The sequence below is a fragment of the Sceloporus occidentalis genome, unplaced genomic scaffold (genome assembly GCF_023333645.1).
Source record: "Sceloporus occidentalis isolate IW3139 unplaced genomic scaffold, rSceOcc1.0.p SCAF_57, whole genome shotgun sequence".
In the NCBI taxonomy this organism is placed as follows: domain Eukaryota; kingdom Metazoa; phylum Chordata; class Lepidosauria; order Squamata; family Phrynosomatidae; genus Sceloporus; species Sceloporus occidentalis.
Genome location: NW_028317037.1, coordinates 730,832 through 752,120, shown reverse-complemented (window position 1 = coordinate 752,120; position 21,289 = coordinate 730,832). Strand labels below are relative to the sequence as shown.

The 21,289-nt window shown below is 43.3% G+C and overlaps 1 protein-coding gene across 1 annotated transcript; it reads right to left on the bottom strand.

The window, feature by feature from the left end:
- Positions 1-307: 307 nt before the first annotated feature.
- Positions 308-4,901, bottom strand: LOC149287659 (uncharacterized). Its single transcript, XM_089492507.1, has 2 exons — positions 4,682-4,901; positions 308-1,402 (listed from the first exon to the last, which is right to left on the bottom strand). The coding sequence occupies exons 1-2, from the start codon at positions 4,728-4,730 to the stop codon at positions 423-425; spliced, it is 1,029 nt and encodes a 342-aa protein (XP_089348633.1). The 5' UTR covers positions 4,731-4,901; the 3' UTR covers positions 308-422.
- Positions 4,902-21,289: the final 16,388 nt, after the last annotated feature.

Here is a 21,289-nt window from a genome sequence, read left to right as displayed (position 1 = left end):
ACCCTCTTCCAAACTTAACCCCCACCTTCAATTTCCACAGTCTCTGCCCCACAGGTAACAAGGCCCCCTTTTGCCATTCCCAGAAACTAGCCCTTTCTCTTAATGCCGGCCTCCAACTTTCTTAAGCCAAAATCCCACACATTGCAAAAGCTATAATTCCCATAACTATACTAACCAGCTGCTACAAATCCCAACCTCCCATCTACCTAACCTATACCACAACCCACAATCCCCAGCCAAATTGACAACCCAAAGCAATTATCTATACTATTGGCAATTAAAACCTAAACTTAACAAAATCCAACTTGAAAACATAGAGACATATTGACAGACAAATTTTACAAATAAGATGACAAGGGCCTTTTCTTTGCACTGCTGGATTGAAAATATATTTGTTGTATTCGTTATTGACAAATATAATGTTAGGATTTGTGTGGCTTCTCTCCTCTGTGGACTCTCTGATGTTTCACTAGGTGTGACTTTGAAGAAAAACCTTTCCCACAATGCTGGCATTTGTATGGCTTCTCTCCTGTGTGGACTCTCTGATGTGTCACCAGGCTTGACTTCTGAGCAAAACATTTCCCACAATGCTGGCATTTGTATGGCTTCTCTCCTGTGTGGACTCTCTGATGTATCATTAGGATTGACTTCTGAGAAAAACATTTCCCACAATGCTGGCATTTGTATGGCTTCTCCGCTGTGTGGACTCTCTGATGTTTCACTAGGTTTGACTTCTCAGAAAAACATTTCCCACAACGCTGGCATTTGTAAGGCTTCTCTCCAGTGTGGACTCTCTGATGTCTCACTAGGCTTGATTTCGATGAAAAACATTTCCCACAATGCTGGCATTTGTATGGATTCTCGGCAGTGTGGACTCTCTGATGTATCTCTAGGTAAGATTTCAATGAAAAACATTTCCCACAATGCTGGCATTTGTACGGCTTCGCTCCAGTGTGGACTCTCTGATGTATCTCTAGGTGTGCCTTCTGAGAAAAACATTTCCCACAATGCTGGCATTTGTATGGTTTCACTCCAGTGTGGACTCTCTGATGTATCTCTAGGTGTGCCTTCTGAGAAAAACATTTCCCACAATGCTGGCATTTGTATGGCTTCGCTCCAGTGTGAACTCTCTGATGTATCTCTAGGTAAGATTTCGACGAGAAACATTTTCCACAATGCTGGCATTTGTATGGCTTCACTCCAGTGTGGACTATTTGATGTATCACTAGGTGTGCCTTCTGAGAAAAACATTTCCCACAATGTTGGCATTTGTATGGCTTTGCTCCTGTGTGGATTCTCTGATGTATGACAAGGATTGACTTGTAAGCAAAACGTTTCCCACAATGGTGGCATTTATGTGACGTCTTTGCTGTGTAGACTCTCTGATGACTCAAATGTTCTTCTGTAAAGAAGGGCAATGACAGATAAGATTGAAAATCAGAGTTAAGAGAGGAGGGTGTTACCCCATGATTTAGCCCTCATTAAGCCCTCCTTATTTGAGGCTAAATTAACAAATTTGCTGTGAGGAACCCAAGCATGAACCTGCTGCTTATGCCCCTAAATCCATGGAATGATTCTATCCTTACTCATAGGAGCTAGCAAAGAAGAGACTGGATGGGGACTGCCTTGAGGAAATCCATGGAAGCAGATAGTCAAAGGCCTGTTGAAACAATATTCCATGAAACATGTGCAAAAATACTTTGATTGACAGATGGCATCATATCCTGTGAGACTGCCATAGAGTCCTGAGTCAGAGCCCAAGGTATGATGCAAACTAACTGCAGAGGTCACTTCCTACTGTTTGGCGCCAGGATATGACTCCCAACCAATACAGTATACAGGTCACATGCAGCTTGGTGTGGACTGGATTAGAGTTATGTGTACAAGAGATGGTGAAGGTGAAGGAACTCGGAGAGGAGAGCTTGCAAATATTTGTATTATTTTGTAACTCAGATAGATTTTGAGTGTAAAAAGAGGTCAGTGCATTGCCAATATCTATATCTGGATATTTGCTTCTGTACTCTGCTGTGTTATTGTTGAGCTGCATCTCGGAGCGTCACCCTGAGATTGTTCTGTATATTGGCTTGTGAACATGATAGGAATTCAGAACCAAGAAGGACTGAGAGCCAGTGTGCTAATCCTTTTTGTCTGATTTATTTGCTCCAAGCACTCATTGCATTCAATTTGGTTCCAGACCATTCTTCCCCCCAGGACACATTCTAAAGCGATTTAAACCCTTTTGGACACTCGGTTTCTGCTCCCAAGCAACAATTACAGCATAAATATCTACCCTGACTGGCTGTTGTTTGACTTCAGTCCGATTACAGACAGACAGACAGTCAGTTTACATGGCTAAGCACCTCAATGCAGTCGCCAACCCCACTTGTTGTATGAGCTCCTGACTTCTCTTCCCATTTCGAACCCTCAGCAATTGGAATCAAGATCCACCTAGGTAAAGTATTACCATTATGAAAGTCTTACATCTCTTGACCTGTGATGTCCTGCCAGGACTGATTGAAACTTTCCCCTGCATTTTCTTTCACATTGGTTCAGGCCTTAGATTATTTTAGTGTAGAAAAGTCATTGTATTAGTTTGTGGGAGGAGCTGTAGGATTCCCCTGCATTATTTCCAGGTTTGGTTTGCCCTTTCCCAGCATGCTCTGCTGTAGCTGGAGGTTTTTGGTTTGGAGCGGTCTTCGCTGAGAGCAGGCAGAGAGCTGTCTTTTTGGTGGCAAACAGGTCCACACAGCTGGAAAGGGCATTTCTTACACTTTAGCCAATTTAGTTACCAACTTAGCCATTTTACTTACCAAGTTAGCCATTTCAGTTACCAGGTCTCAGCCGAATTAGTTACCATCAGCAAGTGAATAGAGGAATTCAGGAGCTGAAAGACCCTGCACCAGCTCCATTGAGTGAGGAGAGCAAACCAACATCAGACCCAGAAAGATGACATCCGGAAGATTGCTGAACTGTAAAGTATCTTTTATTTAGAGCTGGGGAGGAGAAAACTCTTTATTTTGTCCTTTAAATTAAATTTCCCCCCTTTTGAACTTTACATTCAGTTTCAGAGCCTTTTTTGGGTAAAGAGTTTGATCTCACCAGGGTACCGGCGTTGCACACCCAAACCTGCCACCACCTTTAGTTGGGTGTGTCTTCACATGACCACTCCCACCTGTTATCTAGTTCTTGTGCATGTATGTGAACACTTACGTGTGTGTGTGTGTGTCTCTCTCTCTGTGTGTGTATTATGCTTCTCCCCTCAATAAAAAATAAAAAACCTATTTCAAATGCCTTTGGAGTTTTGTGTGCTTCCAATCCTGGTCTAGTTAAGCTGAATCCCAAGGTCGCTCTTGCCCCAAACAAACTTTATATCTCCTTTCAGCTAAGTACCTAATTCCCCTAAAAGCATAGCACTTGCGGGTGTCCTCCCCAGACTCCAGCATTCTGGGTAACAAAGGGCCTCTGGAATCAGCCATGGAACTAAGCAAGCTCCGGTAGGAAAAGAAACATTAGAGAACATTGCCATTGTTCTCTAAGCCATTGCAGGGCCAACAAAGGGATTTTACCCAAGAAGTCTCTCCAGAGTCTCAAAAGGCTTGAAGAGGGGCTAAAAAAGCCAGGAATCTTGGTCAGGGATGGGCTGAGGAGCATTTGGAGTCAAAAAGCATTTATCTCCATTGTTCCCTCCCACAAAATCCTATAATTGACAGTTTCGGATAGGATATTTAGAATCTTTATTAAGGGGAGAGCAATGACTCACTAAACTTCAAATTCCAAGATTTCACAGAAAGCTGCTACGACAAACTATGTGTGAAAGGGATCTAGGAGTCCTGGTAGACCACAACTTGAACCTGGGTCAACAGTTTGATGCAGCAGCTAAAAAGGCCAATGTGATCCTAGGACACATCAATGTGAGTATAGTGTTATGGCAGGGGGTTGGACTGGATGGCCTTTCTAGTTTCTTTCAACTCTTTGATTCTGTGTTATAGATTAAGGGAAGTAATAGTGCAATTCTGTTCTACTTTGGTCAGACCCTCAATACTGTGTCCATTTCTGGTCCCCACAATTCAAAAAGGATGTTGAGAAGCTGGAGTTTATCCAAAGGAGAGCAATAAAAATGGTGAAGGGTTTGGAAACCATCAAGTCCTATGAGGAGTAGTTTAGGGATCTGGGAATGTTTAGCCTGGAGAAGAGAAGGTGAAGAGTGGATAGCCCTCTTCAAATATTTGAAGAGATACTGAGGATGGAGCAAGCTTCCTTTCTGCTGCTCTAGAGCAAAGGACACGGAACATTGGACACAAGCCACAGGAAAAGAAGTTCTACCTAAACATTAGGAGGAACTTCCTGACAGTAAGAGCTATTCAACAGTGGACTATACTCCCTCAGAGCATGGTGGCACCTCATTATTGTTGTTGTTATTATTATTATTATCTTCTAAAGCGCTCCTTCTTTGAAGGTCTTTAAAGGTCTTTGAAGGTCTTTAAACAAAGGCTAGGTGGCCATTTGCTGGTGATGCTTTCAATGTGTTTCCTGCATGGCAAGGGGTTGAACTAGATGGTCCTTGTTATCTCTTTAAAGTCTTTGATTCTATAATTCTAAAGTGGAATCATAGTGCCATGATAATGTAGAATGAAAGGGCCCTCAGTCTTCATAGTAAGGGCAATGAATTCAGCTTCCTTACCCACAGAGGCCACATTCTCATAATTCTCCATCATCACATCCTTGTACATAAGCCGCTGCTTCTTCGTCAGCAGTTTCCATTCCTCCTCAGTGAAATATACTGCCACATCCGCAAAGGTCACCTGCAACAGAAAATAGCCCTCATCCAGAGAATGACTAATAAAAGGGGAGGGAGAAGCACATGATGCATCCCAAAAATTATTTGATCTCCTCAGAATTTAGTCCAGGAAATAAACTTTAATTGCTGTTAGCAAGAAAAAAGCTACTGCCTTTGAGGTCCAGTTTGTCTCAAATTCTTTCAATGCAATATACAATATAATTTAGGTCATGGCTGGGATATTAATGATAGATTAGAATACTGACTATCTCAACACGTATAGCACCTTTAGCCTCCAAAGATTATAGTGCATTTAGCCATTTGTTGCCAAATTTCAGAGGCGAATGTCATTTTTAAAAAGCAGTTCTGGGGAGCACTGTGGGCTTGATGGCCACAGAGCCACCCCCAATTTAGATCCAGAGACATTCTCCCATATCCCCCAACATTGCACAGATGGAAAAAACAAGACATATGTGGACAAGCAACAGCAAAAAGTGGTGAAGATAGACAAAGTTGTTTATGAAGAAGATCACACAAGTGGGAAAGGGCACAACAGTTTGTTTTTGCCTCAGACTCCTAGCAAGGGCAGGTCCCTGCCCCCTTCTTTCTTCTCCAACCCCCACTTTTGAGTTGATGGGCTGCAAACTCCTTGGCAATCATTATGCAAAAATTGAAATGAGCTGAAGAACTGGGAAAGTGGGAGGAGAAGAGAGAAACCAGGACATTTTAAAAGCCCTTGAAATATTGGGATGACAGAGGATTAACCAGGACTGTCTCTGCCAAACTCAGACAGTACTTTATTTGCTTCCTTTCATAAATTGGCCCAGTAGTGACACAGTTGAAGCTAATAGAATAGTGACTCACCAAAGAGTTGTTGTACCTTGGCAGCCTCCTTCTCTTGGAGCCCAACTCCCTCCGGTTGGCCTCTGTGTTGGCCATCAGGTGGGCAGGGGTCCTTGTGGTCTTGCACTTGGGTCACTTCCAGAAAGAGAGGCCTCAAAGCCGTGTACAAGGAGGCCAAGATGAAGGTCCTGAGAAAAGGGCCCAGGGTTAGGATTGGCTTAGCAAGAAACCCTTCAGCACTCAAAGACACAGAGAACAGCATCCTGCTGGTGACACACGCAGATGACATATGCCTCCGTTGGGCCAATGCAGAGGTGGGCATTTGCTTCCTAGCCCAATTTCACACGGAGCAACACTGGAGCATAGAGGGTTCTGCTGGGTCAGGCTTCCTGGCCTAGTGACCTCCCGTTCTCCCATTGGCCAAAGCAGTTGCCCTCCATCCCCCAGGGAGTTGCCCGGTCAAACAGGTCAGGAAAGGAGCTCTCTCTTCTCTGGTTGCCCCCCTTCCATGGGATCCAGTCCTCCTACCAGGATCGGGGGGGGGGGGACACCAGAGGATTGAGCTGATGGGAAGGGAACAACCAATTCCCATGGCAGCCTTCTGCCTGCAGAGAAGTCACAATTCTGAGTGTGTCTCTGCCGATGTGGAGAGTGCCTATTTTCCACACTGTTGCCTGGCCATTTTGGCTTGGGAATGTCCTGTTCTAGCCACAAGTAAGACTAAATCTTAGCCTGTATCCAATCCTATACTTAGTCCTGATCAGAGTAGAATCACTCAGTCTCTTGGATTTACCTATAGATTGACTCACTAGTCAATTATGGGTTGAGTCGGTCTACGCTAGGTTTAACCAACAGGATTCAGGCCTCCCCAAACTTTAAATTCAGATAAGTTACAATAGAATGTAGAAAATATATATGCATAATTATGCATTGTATAAAATTCATTGTAAGTACTTTACTTTCAATAAAAAATATTTTTAAAAAAGACTTTAAAGGCAGGAATGTTAATTTTTCCATGCTGCGTCATCATCACTGATGAGAATTTGATTTCTCTTTCATGGAGAGGAAGAGGAAGAGGAGGAGGAGGAGGACCACCTTCTTTATGGAAAGATTAAAGAGCAGATCATTAAACAGAGAGTCTGTGAACATCTAGAAAGCAATGCCATAATCACAAAGAGTCAATATTAGTTTCAGAGAAAGAAGTCATGCCTGACAAATCTAATCTCAGTAGATGATCCTGGTAGATGAAGGGAATGCTATGGATATAGTATATCTTGATTTCAGTTAGTCCTTGGTAGATGAAGGGAATGCTATGGATATAGTATATCTTGATTTCAGTAAGGCCTTTGTAGATGAAGGGAATGCTATGGATATAGTATATCTTGATTTCAGTAAGGTTCCCCATGTCATTCTCGCAAAGAAGCGATTTTGGGCTGCATCAATAGAAGTATAAGGTCTAGATCAAGGGAAGTAATAGTGCCACTCTATTCTGCTCTGGTCAGGTCCCACCTTGAACATTTTGTCCAGTTCTGGGAACCACAATTCAAAAAGGATGTTGAGAAACTGGAGTGTGTCCAAAGGAGGGCAACTAGCCTGAAGAAGAAGAGCCCTTCCTCCGGTCCATCTGCCTTGGTCCAGGCCTCAGAGGGAGAGAAGAATGCTGGACGTGATTCCCTCCCCCCCCCCCTCACCATTCCCTTCTCCTTTTGTGTCGTGTCTTTTAGATTGTAAGCCTGTGGGCAGGGAACTGTCTGTTATCCCCTCTATTGTAAACTGCTCGGATTCCCAGTGATTGGGCGGTATATAAATAAAACCTATTATTATTATTATTATTATTATTATTATTAACTAAAGTGGTGCAGGATTTGGAAACCATGACTTATGAGGAATGACTTAGGGAGTTGGGGATGTTTAGCCTGGAGAAGAGAAAGTTAACAGGTGATATGATAGCTCTGTTTAAATTTTTGAAGGGATGTCATATTGAGGAGGGAGCAAGCTTGTTTTCTGCTGCTCCAGAGAACAGGACCCAGAACAATGGATGCAAGCTACAGGAAAGAAATTCCAGCTCAACATTAGGAGGAACTTCCTGACAGTAAGGTCTGTTCGACAGTGGAACAAACTCCTTCCTTGAAGTGCAGTGGAGTCTCCTTCCTTTGAGGTCTTTAAGCAGAGGCTGGGTGGCCATCTGTCAGGGATGCTTTGATTGAGAGTTCCTGCATGGCAGAATGGGGTTGGACTGGATGGCCCTTGGGGTCTCTTCCAACTCTATGATTCTTTGATTCTATTATTTATATTCAAGGTGGAGAAACTCTGGCCCCTGGGCTGGATAAGACATGTATTTCTTCAATGGCCTGATCAATGGCCTCCCCTCATTTCACCCCCTTCCCCATTTAGACATTGGTGAAAATAATCATTTCATTTTTACAAATGAGAAAAATCTCTGAGCTTAACTGCTGTGTTTATAATATAATAATAATAATAAATATATGTATATACCACCTTTCCTAAAGGATCAAAGCAGTTTACAAATTTACAATTACAAGATTTGTGTGTTTCTGTGTGTCAGTCACAGCAGGAGCATGAGGTATGCACCTCCTTCCTCTGCTTGCTAAAACCACACAGAAACTGAGGCATGTACATTTGTGTGCATTGTTTCTGAACGGATCTATTGTCAAAATCACAATTTCTTTACTTTTCCTTGTATATTTTTTAAAAAGATGCACATTGCTGAATATGTTGCACTTATACAACAAAAATCTATAAATGTATAGGTTTATGAGTGAAGATTGCAGCCTGGATTATGCTCATTTTTTGGAAGTGAAGAGCTATGTAAATTCATTTTATAATCCAAGAGAAAAAAATACCTCACAAAGCTCTAGTAAACAACATGTACACACACAGTCCCCACACAAAGGACTCACTGGTGCACTGTGTGTCTGGGGTCTGGAAATCTCACTTCCACCTTCTAGGAAGACAATGCTGCCACAGTCTGAATTTGGGGCTTTATGCCTGCAAAGCATGGGCTCAGTCTCTCAGCTGCAACCCTTCCACACAATCCTGGACTGAAACATTCAAAAAAAGGTCCTCTTCCAGCTCCAGGAATAAAGGCCTACCTTCAGTACAAAGACCCTGATTCCTGCAGCCAAAGAAAGGCCTCTCCTGCAGTCCTTTATGGCTGGAGCTTCCCTGGGTCAGAGGCCGTCTCCTCAGCCGTAGGATTGCTCTGAGTGCGAAGGAGGAGGAGGTCCACAGGGCTGAGGGAGGGAAGGCAATAGGGAAAAGGTCAGTGCCAATGGCCATGGAGGGCAGAAGGTGACAATGCCTAGGAAACTCCCCTGAGTCCCAGCCCTAGGAATGAGTGGCAGGAGTGAGTCCAGGGGCTGAGGGGGTCTCCTTTCCCAAAGGGGGAGGCAAGGACCAGTGGGACCCTCCCCAGCTAGGGCCCAAAGGGAGGGTCTCTTTCCCACTTCTCTCTCCCCCAGCCCCCAAAGCCCAGCCTCCCCACTGGCCCTGAGTCCCTGCCTCCCCTTCTTCAGAGCCTCACAGGCCCCTTCCTTCCTTCCTTCCTTCCTTCCTTCCTTCCTTCTTTCCCCCCAAATGGAGGGTCAGAGGCACAAAGGGACACACAGTCCTCTTTTTGGCCCCAAGGAACCTGGCCTCCTTCTCGCTCTGGAGCCTCAGAGAGAGCAAGAGGAACCTCTGTTCTGTTGGGGCGTGTGGAAAGACGCACTGTGTCCACCACAACCATCTGCAGAGTTGAACCACGTCGACAGGACGCCAGGGAGAAGGAATCTGTGGAGATGTCTGCAAAGGTATTCTGGTCAAGAAGGAAATATTCCTTCACCACTGCAAACGGACATGAGCTCCAGGCTTGAGAAATAACCACAGAACAAGCCTTCACTCTTCATGAGGACTTTAATCTTCGTTTGCAATATTTACAATATATATATATATATATATATATATATATATACACACACACACAGTGTATTGGACAACTGTCTCTAATACACACTATTTACACCAACCAACAATAATAACACAACCTGTGACGCAGCCACAGTAACACCAACCACAGAGAGGCAGTTGCTCTCACACACCAACTATCTCACTCTGTCTCTCAGTGACAGTTAGGAAGGACAGTTGACAGTTGCATCAACATTCCGATGATGCACTGTTCGAATGCTGACACATATAACTGCCACTAGAGCTGTATATATATAACTTGCACAACAGCTCCACCTAGTGGCGACATCCATGTCATTTCCTGACATGTTCAACTGAGGCTTCAGAGAATGTTCCGGAACATTATTCTCCACAGTCACAAGCAGCACAAAATGGCCTCTGGAACACAAAATGGCTGACAAAAGCAAAAAAGGCCACCAGGACACAAAATGGCTCCTTCTGCCTCAGTGCTTGGCAGTTGGCAGTTTGAGGCCTTCAGGGAACACAAAACAGAGGATGAAAGGGCCCCAAAGTCGAAAGGGACCCCAAACAGGATTTCCAAATTTAAGAACACCTAAACATTTTCCTGATGCTATTGAAAGGAGGAACCTGATCCCCTCCTTAATTACAATCAATAATGAAGGCTATTAATATTAATATTAAGAGTGCCCATCATCCACAACCCAGCTCAGGTCTTGACTGCTCAGGGAGGCCAGTCCAGCTGCAGGTGGACCTCAGTCCGTCCGTCCGTCCTCCTTTCCTTCTGCATTCCTCCTCTTTTCCCCAGCATCAGCCCCTTTTCCAAGAAGGCTGCATCCACACTATAGAAATAAGGCACTTGGGCACCGCTTTAACCGCTCAGTGTTATGGAATCCTGGAATTTTACCTTTGGACACTTAGCTTCTCTGCCAGAGAGCTCTCATGCCACAACAAACTACAAATCCCAGGATTCCATAGGATGGAAACAGGAGAGTTAAAGAAGTTTTGAACTGGATTATTTATGTAGTGCAGATACAGCCTGAGTCAGTTGTAAAAGCATCCAAGTCAAATCTTATCCTGTTAAAATGGTTTTCCTTTTTTAAAATATATGCAGTTTGCTTTTATGTCTAATCCTTATTCTTCTTCTTCTTGTTGTTTGTTTGTATGTTTGTTTGTTTGTTTCATTCTTGGTAATATGAGTTATTCTGGTCTGTCTCCTTCCCTCTTTCCTGAAAATCTATTAATAAGGAAACTGGGGAGACTTTTAAAACCTCCCAAAGGAGCCACTTTTGGCCTTTTTTGGGGGACTAGCCTCCTCTTAGAAGCCAAAGCCCAATGTTTGTGAAGAAGAAGAATAAGGCTTGTATTACAACTATCCTCCCCATTTCTGATCCCTTTGAAAACCCATGTTCCCTTTTAAAACCCATGTTCTCCAGAAGGAGCAGAGCTGTGTAATAAGAAAACCCTCTTAGAAAAGAGACACAAAAGACACACAAAGAGACACACTTCCTTCCTTTTGGCCCAAGAAGCCTGGCCTCCTTCTCTCTCTGGAGCCTCAGGAAAGAAAGAGAAGCCTCTGTTCAACTGAGGCCTCCGAGAAGGTTCTGGAACAACATTCCTCACAGTCACAAGCAGCACAAAATGGCTGCCAGAATACAAAATGGCCACTGGGACACAAAATGGCAGCCCACCTGAGCGCTTGGCATTTGGCAGTTTGAGGCCTTCCGGGAGAGAGAGAGAGAGAGAGAGAGACTGAGGGAAGAGAGGAAGGAGGTCCTGGAGGGAGGGGGCCTTGGGAGATATAGGGCCTTCCTGAGATATTCGGTGTTTGCTTCCTAACAAAGGGGTTTCTGGCCTCATAAAGGATTTGGGGCAAACTGGATCTGAAAGGCAGTAATAGCCTTTTCTCTTGCCAATGGGATTTAAAGTGCATTTCCTGGACTGGATCTCCCAGCATCCACATGGCCAGAGAGAGGAGGGGCCCTGCCCTGCAGTAAGGCCCCTCCAATCCGCTCCAAACTAGGACTACACCTCCCACGTCTTCTTTCTTTATTTCTTTCTTTCTTTCTTTCTTTCTTTCTTTTTTTCTTTCTTTCTTTCTTTCTCCCTAGCTGCCTTGTGTTAGTGGTGTTACTCCTCTTGTTGTCATTGTGTGCCTCCAAGTTGTTTCTGACTTATGGCAACCCTAAGGGACGCCCTTCGCAGGGTTTTCTTGCCAAGATTTGTCCAGAAGTGGTCTTGCAAGTGCCTCCCTCTGAGGCTGAGAGAGTGTGACTTCTTGCCTAAGGTCATTCAGTGGGTTTCCGTGGCCAAGAGGGCATTCGAACCTTGGTCTCCAGGGTCATAATCCAATGCTCCAGCCACTAAACCACGCTGGCTCTTTCTTGAGGTTTTGTGGTTTTTTGTGGTGTGGCTCCAAGTCATTGCCGACTTCTGGGGAACCTCTCCTGGGGTTTTCTTGTCAAGAGTTGTTCAGAGGAGGTTTGCCATTGCCTTCCCTGAGGCAGAGAGAGTGTGACTTCTTGCCCAAGGGACCCAGCTGGTTTCATGGAGGAGTGGGGCACTGGACCCTGACCTCCAGAGTTGTAACCCAACACTTAAACCACTACACCACACTGCCTCCCATTCCCATGTACAACCTGTGAAATAAGTGCAGACTTTTCTGCTCTTCATGTGTGTCTTCAAGTCGTTTCCAACTTATGGCAACCCTAAGGCAACCATATCATGGGGTTTCCTTGGCAGGTTTCTTCAGAGAGGGGTCGCCATTGCCATCCTCTGAGACTGAGAGAGTGTGACTTGCCAAGGGTCCAAAACACATTGCAGCAATAATCCAATCTGAGACCGCTTTAGTGCTAGGGAATTCTGGGAAATGTAGTTTTGTGAGACATTGAGCCTTCTCTGTCAGAGGGCTCTGGTGCCACAATAAATTCCAGTTCCCAGGATTCCCTAGCACTGGGCCAGGGAAGTTAAAGCGCTCTCAGACTGGACTATTGCTGCTGTGTGTTTTGGACCTTTCTTGGCCGCAAACTGTCCATAGCCTGCAATGCATCTCCTAATTCTGTTGGCAGTCCCTCCCTCCCAACACTTTCTCATTTCCACCCAAAACCAGAGCAAAGCTGGCAGATGGAAAGAGGTTTTAAAGCAGCATTTAAATCTGCAATATTTGTTTTAAAAGACTAAATGTCCCAAATGCTGTTATCAGTTTTGTAGCTATTATTACAGAAAGACGTAGAGTGCAAACTCCTCAAGTACCTTTATTTTCTGGAGTGAGATGGGCTTTTACAACTGACTCACTGTGATGATCTCCGGTGGTCCAAGCAGCCAAACTGCGGCCCTGGAATAATAATAATAATAATAATAATAATAATAATAATAATAATAATATTTTTATACCCCTCTCTTCAGCCAAAAAGCTATCAGAGTGGCTTTCAAATTGTTAATTAGGCATTTAGACATTATGGCTCTTAGCCCAGCAGACCCTTAAATTCCTTTAATCTCGCTGCCATCATCCAGTGAATTATAAAAGGACTTCCCTTAACCTACACTGGGACCAGTTAAGGAACCTTATTTCTACTTCTTTACTGATCTTCCCAAGCATCAACTGAGCCAAGACACGTGTAAAAGGAGCGTCAAGTAGTAGATACTCTAAGGAGGTATTGATTATAAATAACAAAATATAAGTAAAACATAAGTCATACAAGATATTAAGAGTCTTTCAGGTACAATATTTGTAAGTATATAATATTCATTTCCTACAAGCTATTAAGGAAACAAATAAACTCAAGCGTCCAATTCTGAGACTAACTTCCAAGATCCGCTCTTTAACTCTCTCTCTCGATCTCCAACCGACACAATTCCCCCAACTGTCTCTTGGTCTCTCAGGCCTTATATCTCCTTCTCATGGAAGCTTCCAGAAGAACCTTCATCTTGCTCTCTGATTGGTCAAGAGTGCCTTCCGTAGCAGTGATGTCATTCAGTGTGGGATGTGGGAGGGACTGGGACTCCAGCCAATCAGGGCCAGCGATGGTGGGAGGGACTGGAGTTCCAGCCAATGGCAGCCCTCAGAGTGTCCTCGGGAGGATTTATTTTGTTCCTAAAAGAGCATTGAACCCATGGCTTTGAGACAGGGCTGGTCCTCCATTTTGATGCAGTGAGGCTCCTGGTTTGGAGCGATCATGGAAGGAAGTCATTCCTAATGGCTGAATATGTGGTCTTCCTATTTTCATTGCCAGGGAAGGGAAGTCGGCCCTGGAGTGTTCTCTGCCTTTTGTGGCAAAAGAACTTGACCAAACAGACTGGAAATCAAATACATAAATAATAAAACTTGGATGATTGGGAGAGTCTGCCATAGACTTATATCAGTTTAGTGAAGCAGATTGTCAGGACCTTCATGGAAAACTTCTCATGTGCTAAAAAAGTCTCCCATCACACAAGAAATCTAGATGACGAGGAACAAAGATTGTGGCCTTGTCTTTTCCCTCTCACCCCTTTCTTTAAGATCCAGGGAGCTAAGGAAAAGAGAAGGGAGGATATTCCAATATTGATATCCTGAAGGGATTAAATCATATTTGGGATTCACCCTGTGCTTCCCTCCTTAATCGCTCTCTGGATGAGGGCTATTTTCTATTGCAGATCACCTTTTCAGATGCCGCAGTGTTTTCTTCACAGAAGAGGAAAGGCCATGCTTCAGTCTGAAGCAGAAATGTTTCATAGGATTTGCAACCCATTAAGCCCTATGAGGAAGGACTTAGGGAACTAGGGATGTTTAGCCTGGAGAAGAGAAGGTTAAGGGGTGATATGACAGCCCTGTTTAAATATTTGATGTCATATTGAGGATGGAGCAAGATTGTTTTCTGCTGCTCCAGGGACTATGGATGCAAAGTGCAGGAAAAGAGATTCCACCTCAATATTAGTAGGAACTTCCTGACAGAAAGGGCTGTTTGACAGTAGAACAAACTCCCTCGGAGATTTTGGTGGAGTCTCCTTCCTTGGAGGTCTTTAAGCAGAGTTTGGATGGCCATCTGTCAGGGATGCCTTGATTGGGAGTTCCTGCATGGCAGAATGGGGTTGGACTGGATGGCCCTTGGGGTCTCTTCCAACTCTGAGTTGTAATTCATTTTGGTTGCATCTACACTGCAGAAATAGTCCACCTTTAACTGCCATGGCTCTCAGTGATATTGAATTCTGGGATTTGTAGTTGTGTGACTGTACAGAGGCATTCCAGGGGGGAAAGTCACTGTGTGCTTAACAGACTATAGCAGTGTTTCCTAAACTTCTTACCAGGATTACAGCTCCCCCGTTTACTGACCAGTAAAGTCCAAACCACTTGGAAGACCAGAGTTTGTGAAACACTGGTCACTATAGGAAAGCCTTTGACTGCATAGATCATGAAAGGCTTTGGAAAGCCCTTAAAGGCATGGGAGTGCCAAGACCTCTGATAGTCCTGATGAGGAATCTGTTCTCAGGACAAGAGGCTTCTGTCAGAACAGAACATGGAGAAACAGAATAGTTCTCAATTGGAAAAAGCCTGAATCTTATCACCCCAACTGTTCAGTTTACATGCAGAAAATAAACGAAGAGCTGGTTTGAAAAGGAGGAGGGAAGATAAGAGGAAGGAACATCAGTAGTCTTAAGATACATGGACCATACAATACTACTATCGGAAAACACCACGGACTTGGAACAATTACTAAGGAAGGTCAAGGAAGAAATGGCAAAGGCAGGCTTGTTACTGAATATAAAGAAAACAAAAATAATGACTTGGGAAGATCTACATAAGTCCAACCTAGATAATGAGGAAGTTAAAAGGTTTCTTGTATCTTGGAGCAAACATTGATCAGAATAGGAAACTGTAGTCAAGAAATCGAAACAAGACTATGAATGGGAAGAGTAGCCATGAAGGTCCTAAAGTCTAAAGATATACAACTGAGCACTAATGTCCAGTCCATTGTGTCCCCTGTTGCCATGTACAGCTGTGAGAACTGGGCAGTAATGGAAGTGGATAAGAAGAACATCAATTCATTTGAAATCTGGTGCTGGAGAAGAGGGCTGAGGATACCGCAGACAGTCAAAAAGACAAACAAATGGGTCCGAGAAGAGACCAAGCCTGAAATCTCACAGGAAGCCAAAATGACTAAACTGAGTCTTGTATTTTGGCCACATCATGAGGAGACATGAATAATTAAAAAGGAGAATAATGCTAGGAAAGGTAGAATGGAGTAGAAAGAGAGGAAGGCCGCATGCCAAATGGCTAGACATAATTTGGGAGGTTACGGGGCTGAATCAAGGGAACCTGAGCAGAGCAATGGAGGATAGAGGGATTTGGAGGTGTCTCATCCACAGCGTTGCTGTGAGTCGAAGGCAGCTAATAACAACAAAGCAAGTAAAGACTTAAGGATTTTATTTCAGCATCAGCTTATGTGGGTTGTGATTCATTTCGGCTGCATCTGCACTGCAGAAATCATCTAATCTGACACCACTTTAACTGCCCTGGCTCAGTGCTATGGGATTCTGGGAATTGTAGTTTTGTGAGTTTTGTGTTAGCCTTCTCTGTCAGAGAGCTCTGGTGCCACAAGAAACTACACTTCCCAGGATTCCACAGCACTGAGCCATGGTAGTCGAAGTGGTGCCAAACTGGATTATTTCTGCAGTGCAGATACAGCCTTGGAGTACAGTATTGTAAGATCATTTGCACACACACACACACACATGCATATAGACATATACATACACACACACACACAGTTAAATGATTGTGGATTGAGATCAGAATGAAAAAAAGATGGAGGCAATAGCTATTATAATACTATTATAGGTGATATATAAGAGCTCCCTTAATTGCCCTAATCCTAAATGGGTCTTTCGAAGTCGGGTTTGCCCCACTCTTCCTCTTTGATGCTGTTTTTAAATTAAACATGTTGAATTTGTAAGATGCCTGAGTGGCTGCTAGGAAATGAAAATGGTTGCATTGTAAGAGAAATTTATTTTCTATGATCCAGTTAAGGATCCTATTGATTCCTTTGGGGACACATCTGTGGTCCAAACCTATGCTTTATTTTCCTTCTCCAAGATTAGTACACATAGAATTATAGGCCCCAAATGCATCATTAATGATTCCTTTTGAAGTGAATGAAATGGAAACAGGCTGAACTATGGCTATACTATGGCCATTTTCCATTCTATTTTGTCTATCTTCAGTACATGAGGAAGAGGCTTAGGGGTCCATGTTGGGTCTGATGAAAGTGATGCTCTCCTTAATGCCATCCATTGCCCTTTCTCTCAAGGATTTCCAAGATGTGTCTGTATGTGGGAAGACACAGCAGCTGCACAAGAGTTGTGGGAATTCGCTTGTAATGTAGTGTATTTGGCCTAAAAACTCTAAAGGCACCAATGCCCATTTGATCTTAGAAGCTAAGCAGAGTCAGCCCTGGGTAGTAATGGATGGGAGACTGCCAATCAAGGTGAGGTGCTGCAGGCTATATTTCAGAGGAAGGGATTAGCAAAAACATGGCTGAGTCTTTCCTTGCCTATGAAGACGCATGGAATTCATGGGGTCACCATAAGTTGGCAGGCGACTTGAAGATGGTGCACACACACGCTCACAGACACACCTATTTGGATGTAATTCAGTGAAATTCATCTCCTCCCCCAAATTCTATGCCAATTTAATACCTGCAAGATACATAGTCCTTCTACACTTTTTCCTTTTCTAGCAGAAAGAAATATGAAGCTGCTTTTTAGCTTTATGGAGTAGAGTTGTCCCTCCACATTTGCGGCTTTGATTATTTGGGGTTTCGATTGATATGTTCTCTCTAGGAATCTCTCGCAGAACTCTGCCAGAAGTTGGCCATAGGTTTATTCCCTGCTTCTGGTTTTCTCTTTGCTGTTTTTCATCATTGTTTTGTTGAATCACTGCTGTATTGTGTTTTGTATTTCCAGCAAATTCTATTCCATGCAGAGAATTGTGGTCAGTGGGTGACAGCGAATGAATGACTGTATTCTCAGAATAGTAATAAATGGTAGACGGAGAGTGATCTTCCACCCCCCCATCCTCTGGTGCTTCCTTTTAAAGTATTGGGTGGAAGGTGGCTGTTGATGTGCCAGTCATCTGCTGGACATTGTCCATGTCATCAGTGGTCACAAAGGATTTCCCTCTAAAGCTTGTGACATCTTCAGTACCCTATTTTAAAAACCCTGTAACCTCTTTGTTTAAGCATTTCCTTACTGTCCATGTGGGCTAATCTCATGCTGAAAAAGGGGTGTCCCTTCTTCACCTCCAAATCATGGCTCTCCTGTTCTACAGATTATAGGTCCTGGTATGTGTTTTTACCATATTGCAAGAAAGATGTTATAATGCACTGACAGCGTTCATGCTTTGCATGTAGGAGGTTCTGTGTTCAGTTTTTGTGTAGGATCTTATGTAGTAAGGAAGCTAAGAAAGATCTATCCCTGTCCCTGAAAAGTCAGTCAGAGCTTTCCCCAATCTTCTAGGTATTTTGAACAGTAACTTGTGTATATCGTTCCAGTATAGGAACTGATAGGGATTTGTAGTCCAAAAATGCCAGGCGAATATCCCCCGAGGGAAGACTATTACTGATATAGCTGACCAGAGATCTCCATATGAGGCAGTATATAAAACACTTTTCCTTCTTCTTCTTCCACACTTGGTGACACTGACCTACTCCATGCGACAGTTTTCCTTATATCTTCTGTGTGCGACTGAGTGTGTTTTTCAGCATTTGGGACTTAAAGCGCTATCTAATGTACATGCTGCCCTGGGATTATTTTAATGGGAAACCATGTTTTTTTGTGACATGAATAGTATATGAGCCTTGAGCTCTCATACTCTGCCCTCCTCTTTTTGCTCGCTGGAGAAGGGGCTTGAAAGCATTTGCTTCCAATTCTTTTTTAATTGAATGAACAAAATAACTTTATTGAAGACCATCAGAAGTGATCAGCAATGCATTTAGGTCAGATCTGAGGCTTCCCTCCTCCTCACGATAGTATTAAGACTCAAACTAATTAGCTCCAGCTACTCAATTTTAAAGAATCCTTTGGAGAAGCCACAGCGTTGCTTTTTATGGGTAAACTCTAGTTAAAACAAACCAAGATCTGATACCTTAGTTCATATTTGGTTGGTTTTCCTCAAGTTGCATTTAGGGAAATCCCACTGTTCATGTTTGGATGTCACAGAGATCTGTTTAAGTCCATAGAAGGAATGACCCATCTCTTCTTCGAAGGTATGAAAAAGCAGGAGTGGAGATAGGAAACTGTGTGTGAGCATAAAGCTTTTGTTTTTCATATTGGAAAGGTCGTATCTCTTTATATAAACCAAGGTGTGCATTGACATCTAAAGGGAGGGCTTCCTCACAGTCCCACCATCCTCACAGACATGGTTAGTAAGGATTCGGGAGAGAGCCTTATCTGTGGCTGCTCCCAATAGATAGGACTTGGCTCCACAGAAAGTTCAGTTGGCTCCTTCCCTCCTTCTTTCTTCTGGCAGATGGAGACATTTCTATTTGGGCAGGCTTTGGGATTTTAATTATGGAGATGCAATGTGTGACATGGTATGCTCTCTCTCTGTAGACATATACTGTATATATATATATAAACTGTTTTAAATACGTTTTTGTTTTAATGTTCTAGTCATGTTTTCAATGCTGATGCTTAATTTCTTTATAGCTTTTGTAAATTAATGCTTTAGTTGAATATTTTAAAAATTATTGTAAGCCACCTTGTATCCCATTTTGGGAGAAAAGCAGGAATGTAAGTACAATAAACATATTAAAGAAAGAAAATGTGGCTCATTCATGTAATGGGGTTGAATTCTGTGTAAACCAGCTCACTCTCTGCTCTACAAAAGTTATAATGTGTGATGTCCTTATTGAGGATGTTACTTCTCATTACATACGCCTGAAATCTCCCATGTTTTTTGGGGGGGCAGTGGGCATATTGGCCATTTTTCAAATGGATGCAGACATGCACTTAATGACTTGTGTGTGTCTGAGGGAGGGATAAGTCTTAGATTGTCAGGAACGTAGTTTCTTTTTTTCTCATACAGAAGGAAAATATGGAGGGAGAGGAGAGAGAGAGAGAAAGTGAAGTGGGAGATTAATAGAGAGAAAAGCCATGGGGATAGAAAGAGAAAAATCAGTAAGGAAGAAAAATTGTGAGACAAAGAGATCCTCACACACAAAGAAGCAAAACAGCAAAGGGATGAGGTGTGTGATGACATGTATGTGCCCATGAAACCACTATGTGTGTTGTGATCAGTGGTGTGACACTGAAAGTCAGCCTTTGCTTAGATGTCTGAGTAACTGTTTGCATATGATGTGAAAAGGGCTGATGTGAAAGTGTAAAGGCAGGATTACTGCTGAACATAAAGAAAGCAAAAATAACGACCATGGAGAAGCTGCATGAATTTAACTTAGACTGTGAGGAAATCACAATAGTTAAAGAGTTCCTGTACCTTGGATCAAGCATTGATCAGAATGGAGACTGCAGTCAAGAAATCAGAGGAAGACTAGGAATGGGGAGGTCAGCGATGAAAGAACTAGACGAGATCCTAAGGATAAACAACTGAGCACTAAAACTGGAACCGTCCAAGTCATAGGATTCATCATCACTTTATACACATGTGAGAAATGGACAGTTAAGAAAGCCAACGGGAAGAAAATCAACTCATTCGAGATGCGATGGTGGGGAAAAGTGCAAAGGATCCCATGGACAGCCAAAAAGCCAAACAAATACGTTCTAAAGCAGATCAAGACAAAACTCTCTCTGGAAGCCAAGATGACTAAATTGAGCCTGTCGTATTTGGACACATCTCAAGAAGGCATGACTCATTAGGAAGGACAATGATGCTAGGAAATATAGAAGGTAGAGGAAACCGCATGCCCAATGGGTAGAGTCAATAATCGGACCTGAATCTGCAGGACCTAAGCAGAGCAATGGAGGACAGGGGTCTTGGAGATGTCTCATCCACAGGGTCAGCTTGAGTCGGGGGCCTCGGGACCAGTTTAAGGGCAGTTAACAACATGTATATGATGTGACAATGACAGACTCGAGTCTGTAAACAGTATGATGTAATCTGATTTCCTTATTCAGCTTCTTCAGAATATTCCAAATGTGTTATATTTTGTAATTAAATGAAATTTGCAGCAATATTGTACTCTGGTTATTTGGCTTAAAGGTCATACAACAATGAAATACTACATTAGCCACGCAGAGAAGAAAGTAAGGGGGATGTTGAATTGTGTAGACTAGAAGATGGTGGAGAATCTGGGGCACTGGTGGCGCAGTGGTTAAAGGTCAGTGCTGCAGCCACGGTTGTGAGTTCGATCCCAGGCAAGGCTCCAAGGTCCACTCAGCCTTCCATCCTTTCGTAGGTCAGTCTAATGAGTAGCCAGTTTGTTGGGGGCAATTGGCTTACAGATTGTAAAGCATTTAGGGAGTGCTGAGTGCACTGATAAGCGGTACAGAAATGTACACGCTATATTTCTAATGCTATAACCAGGAGCCCTGGTGGCACAGTGGTTAAATGCCTGTACTGCAGCCACTCATTCAAAAACCATTAGGTTGTGATTTCAAGATCAGCAAAAGGGTTTAAGCTTGACTCAGGCTTGCATCCTTCTGAAGTTGCTAAAATGAATACCCAGATTGTTGGAGGGAAATTAGCTTACAGTTGTAAACCACTTAGACATTGCTTACGTGGTATGAAGTGGTATATAAATGAAACTTGCTTGT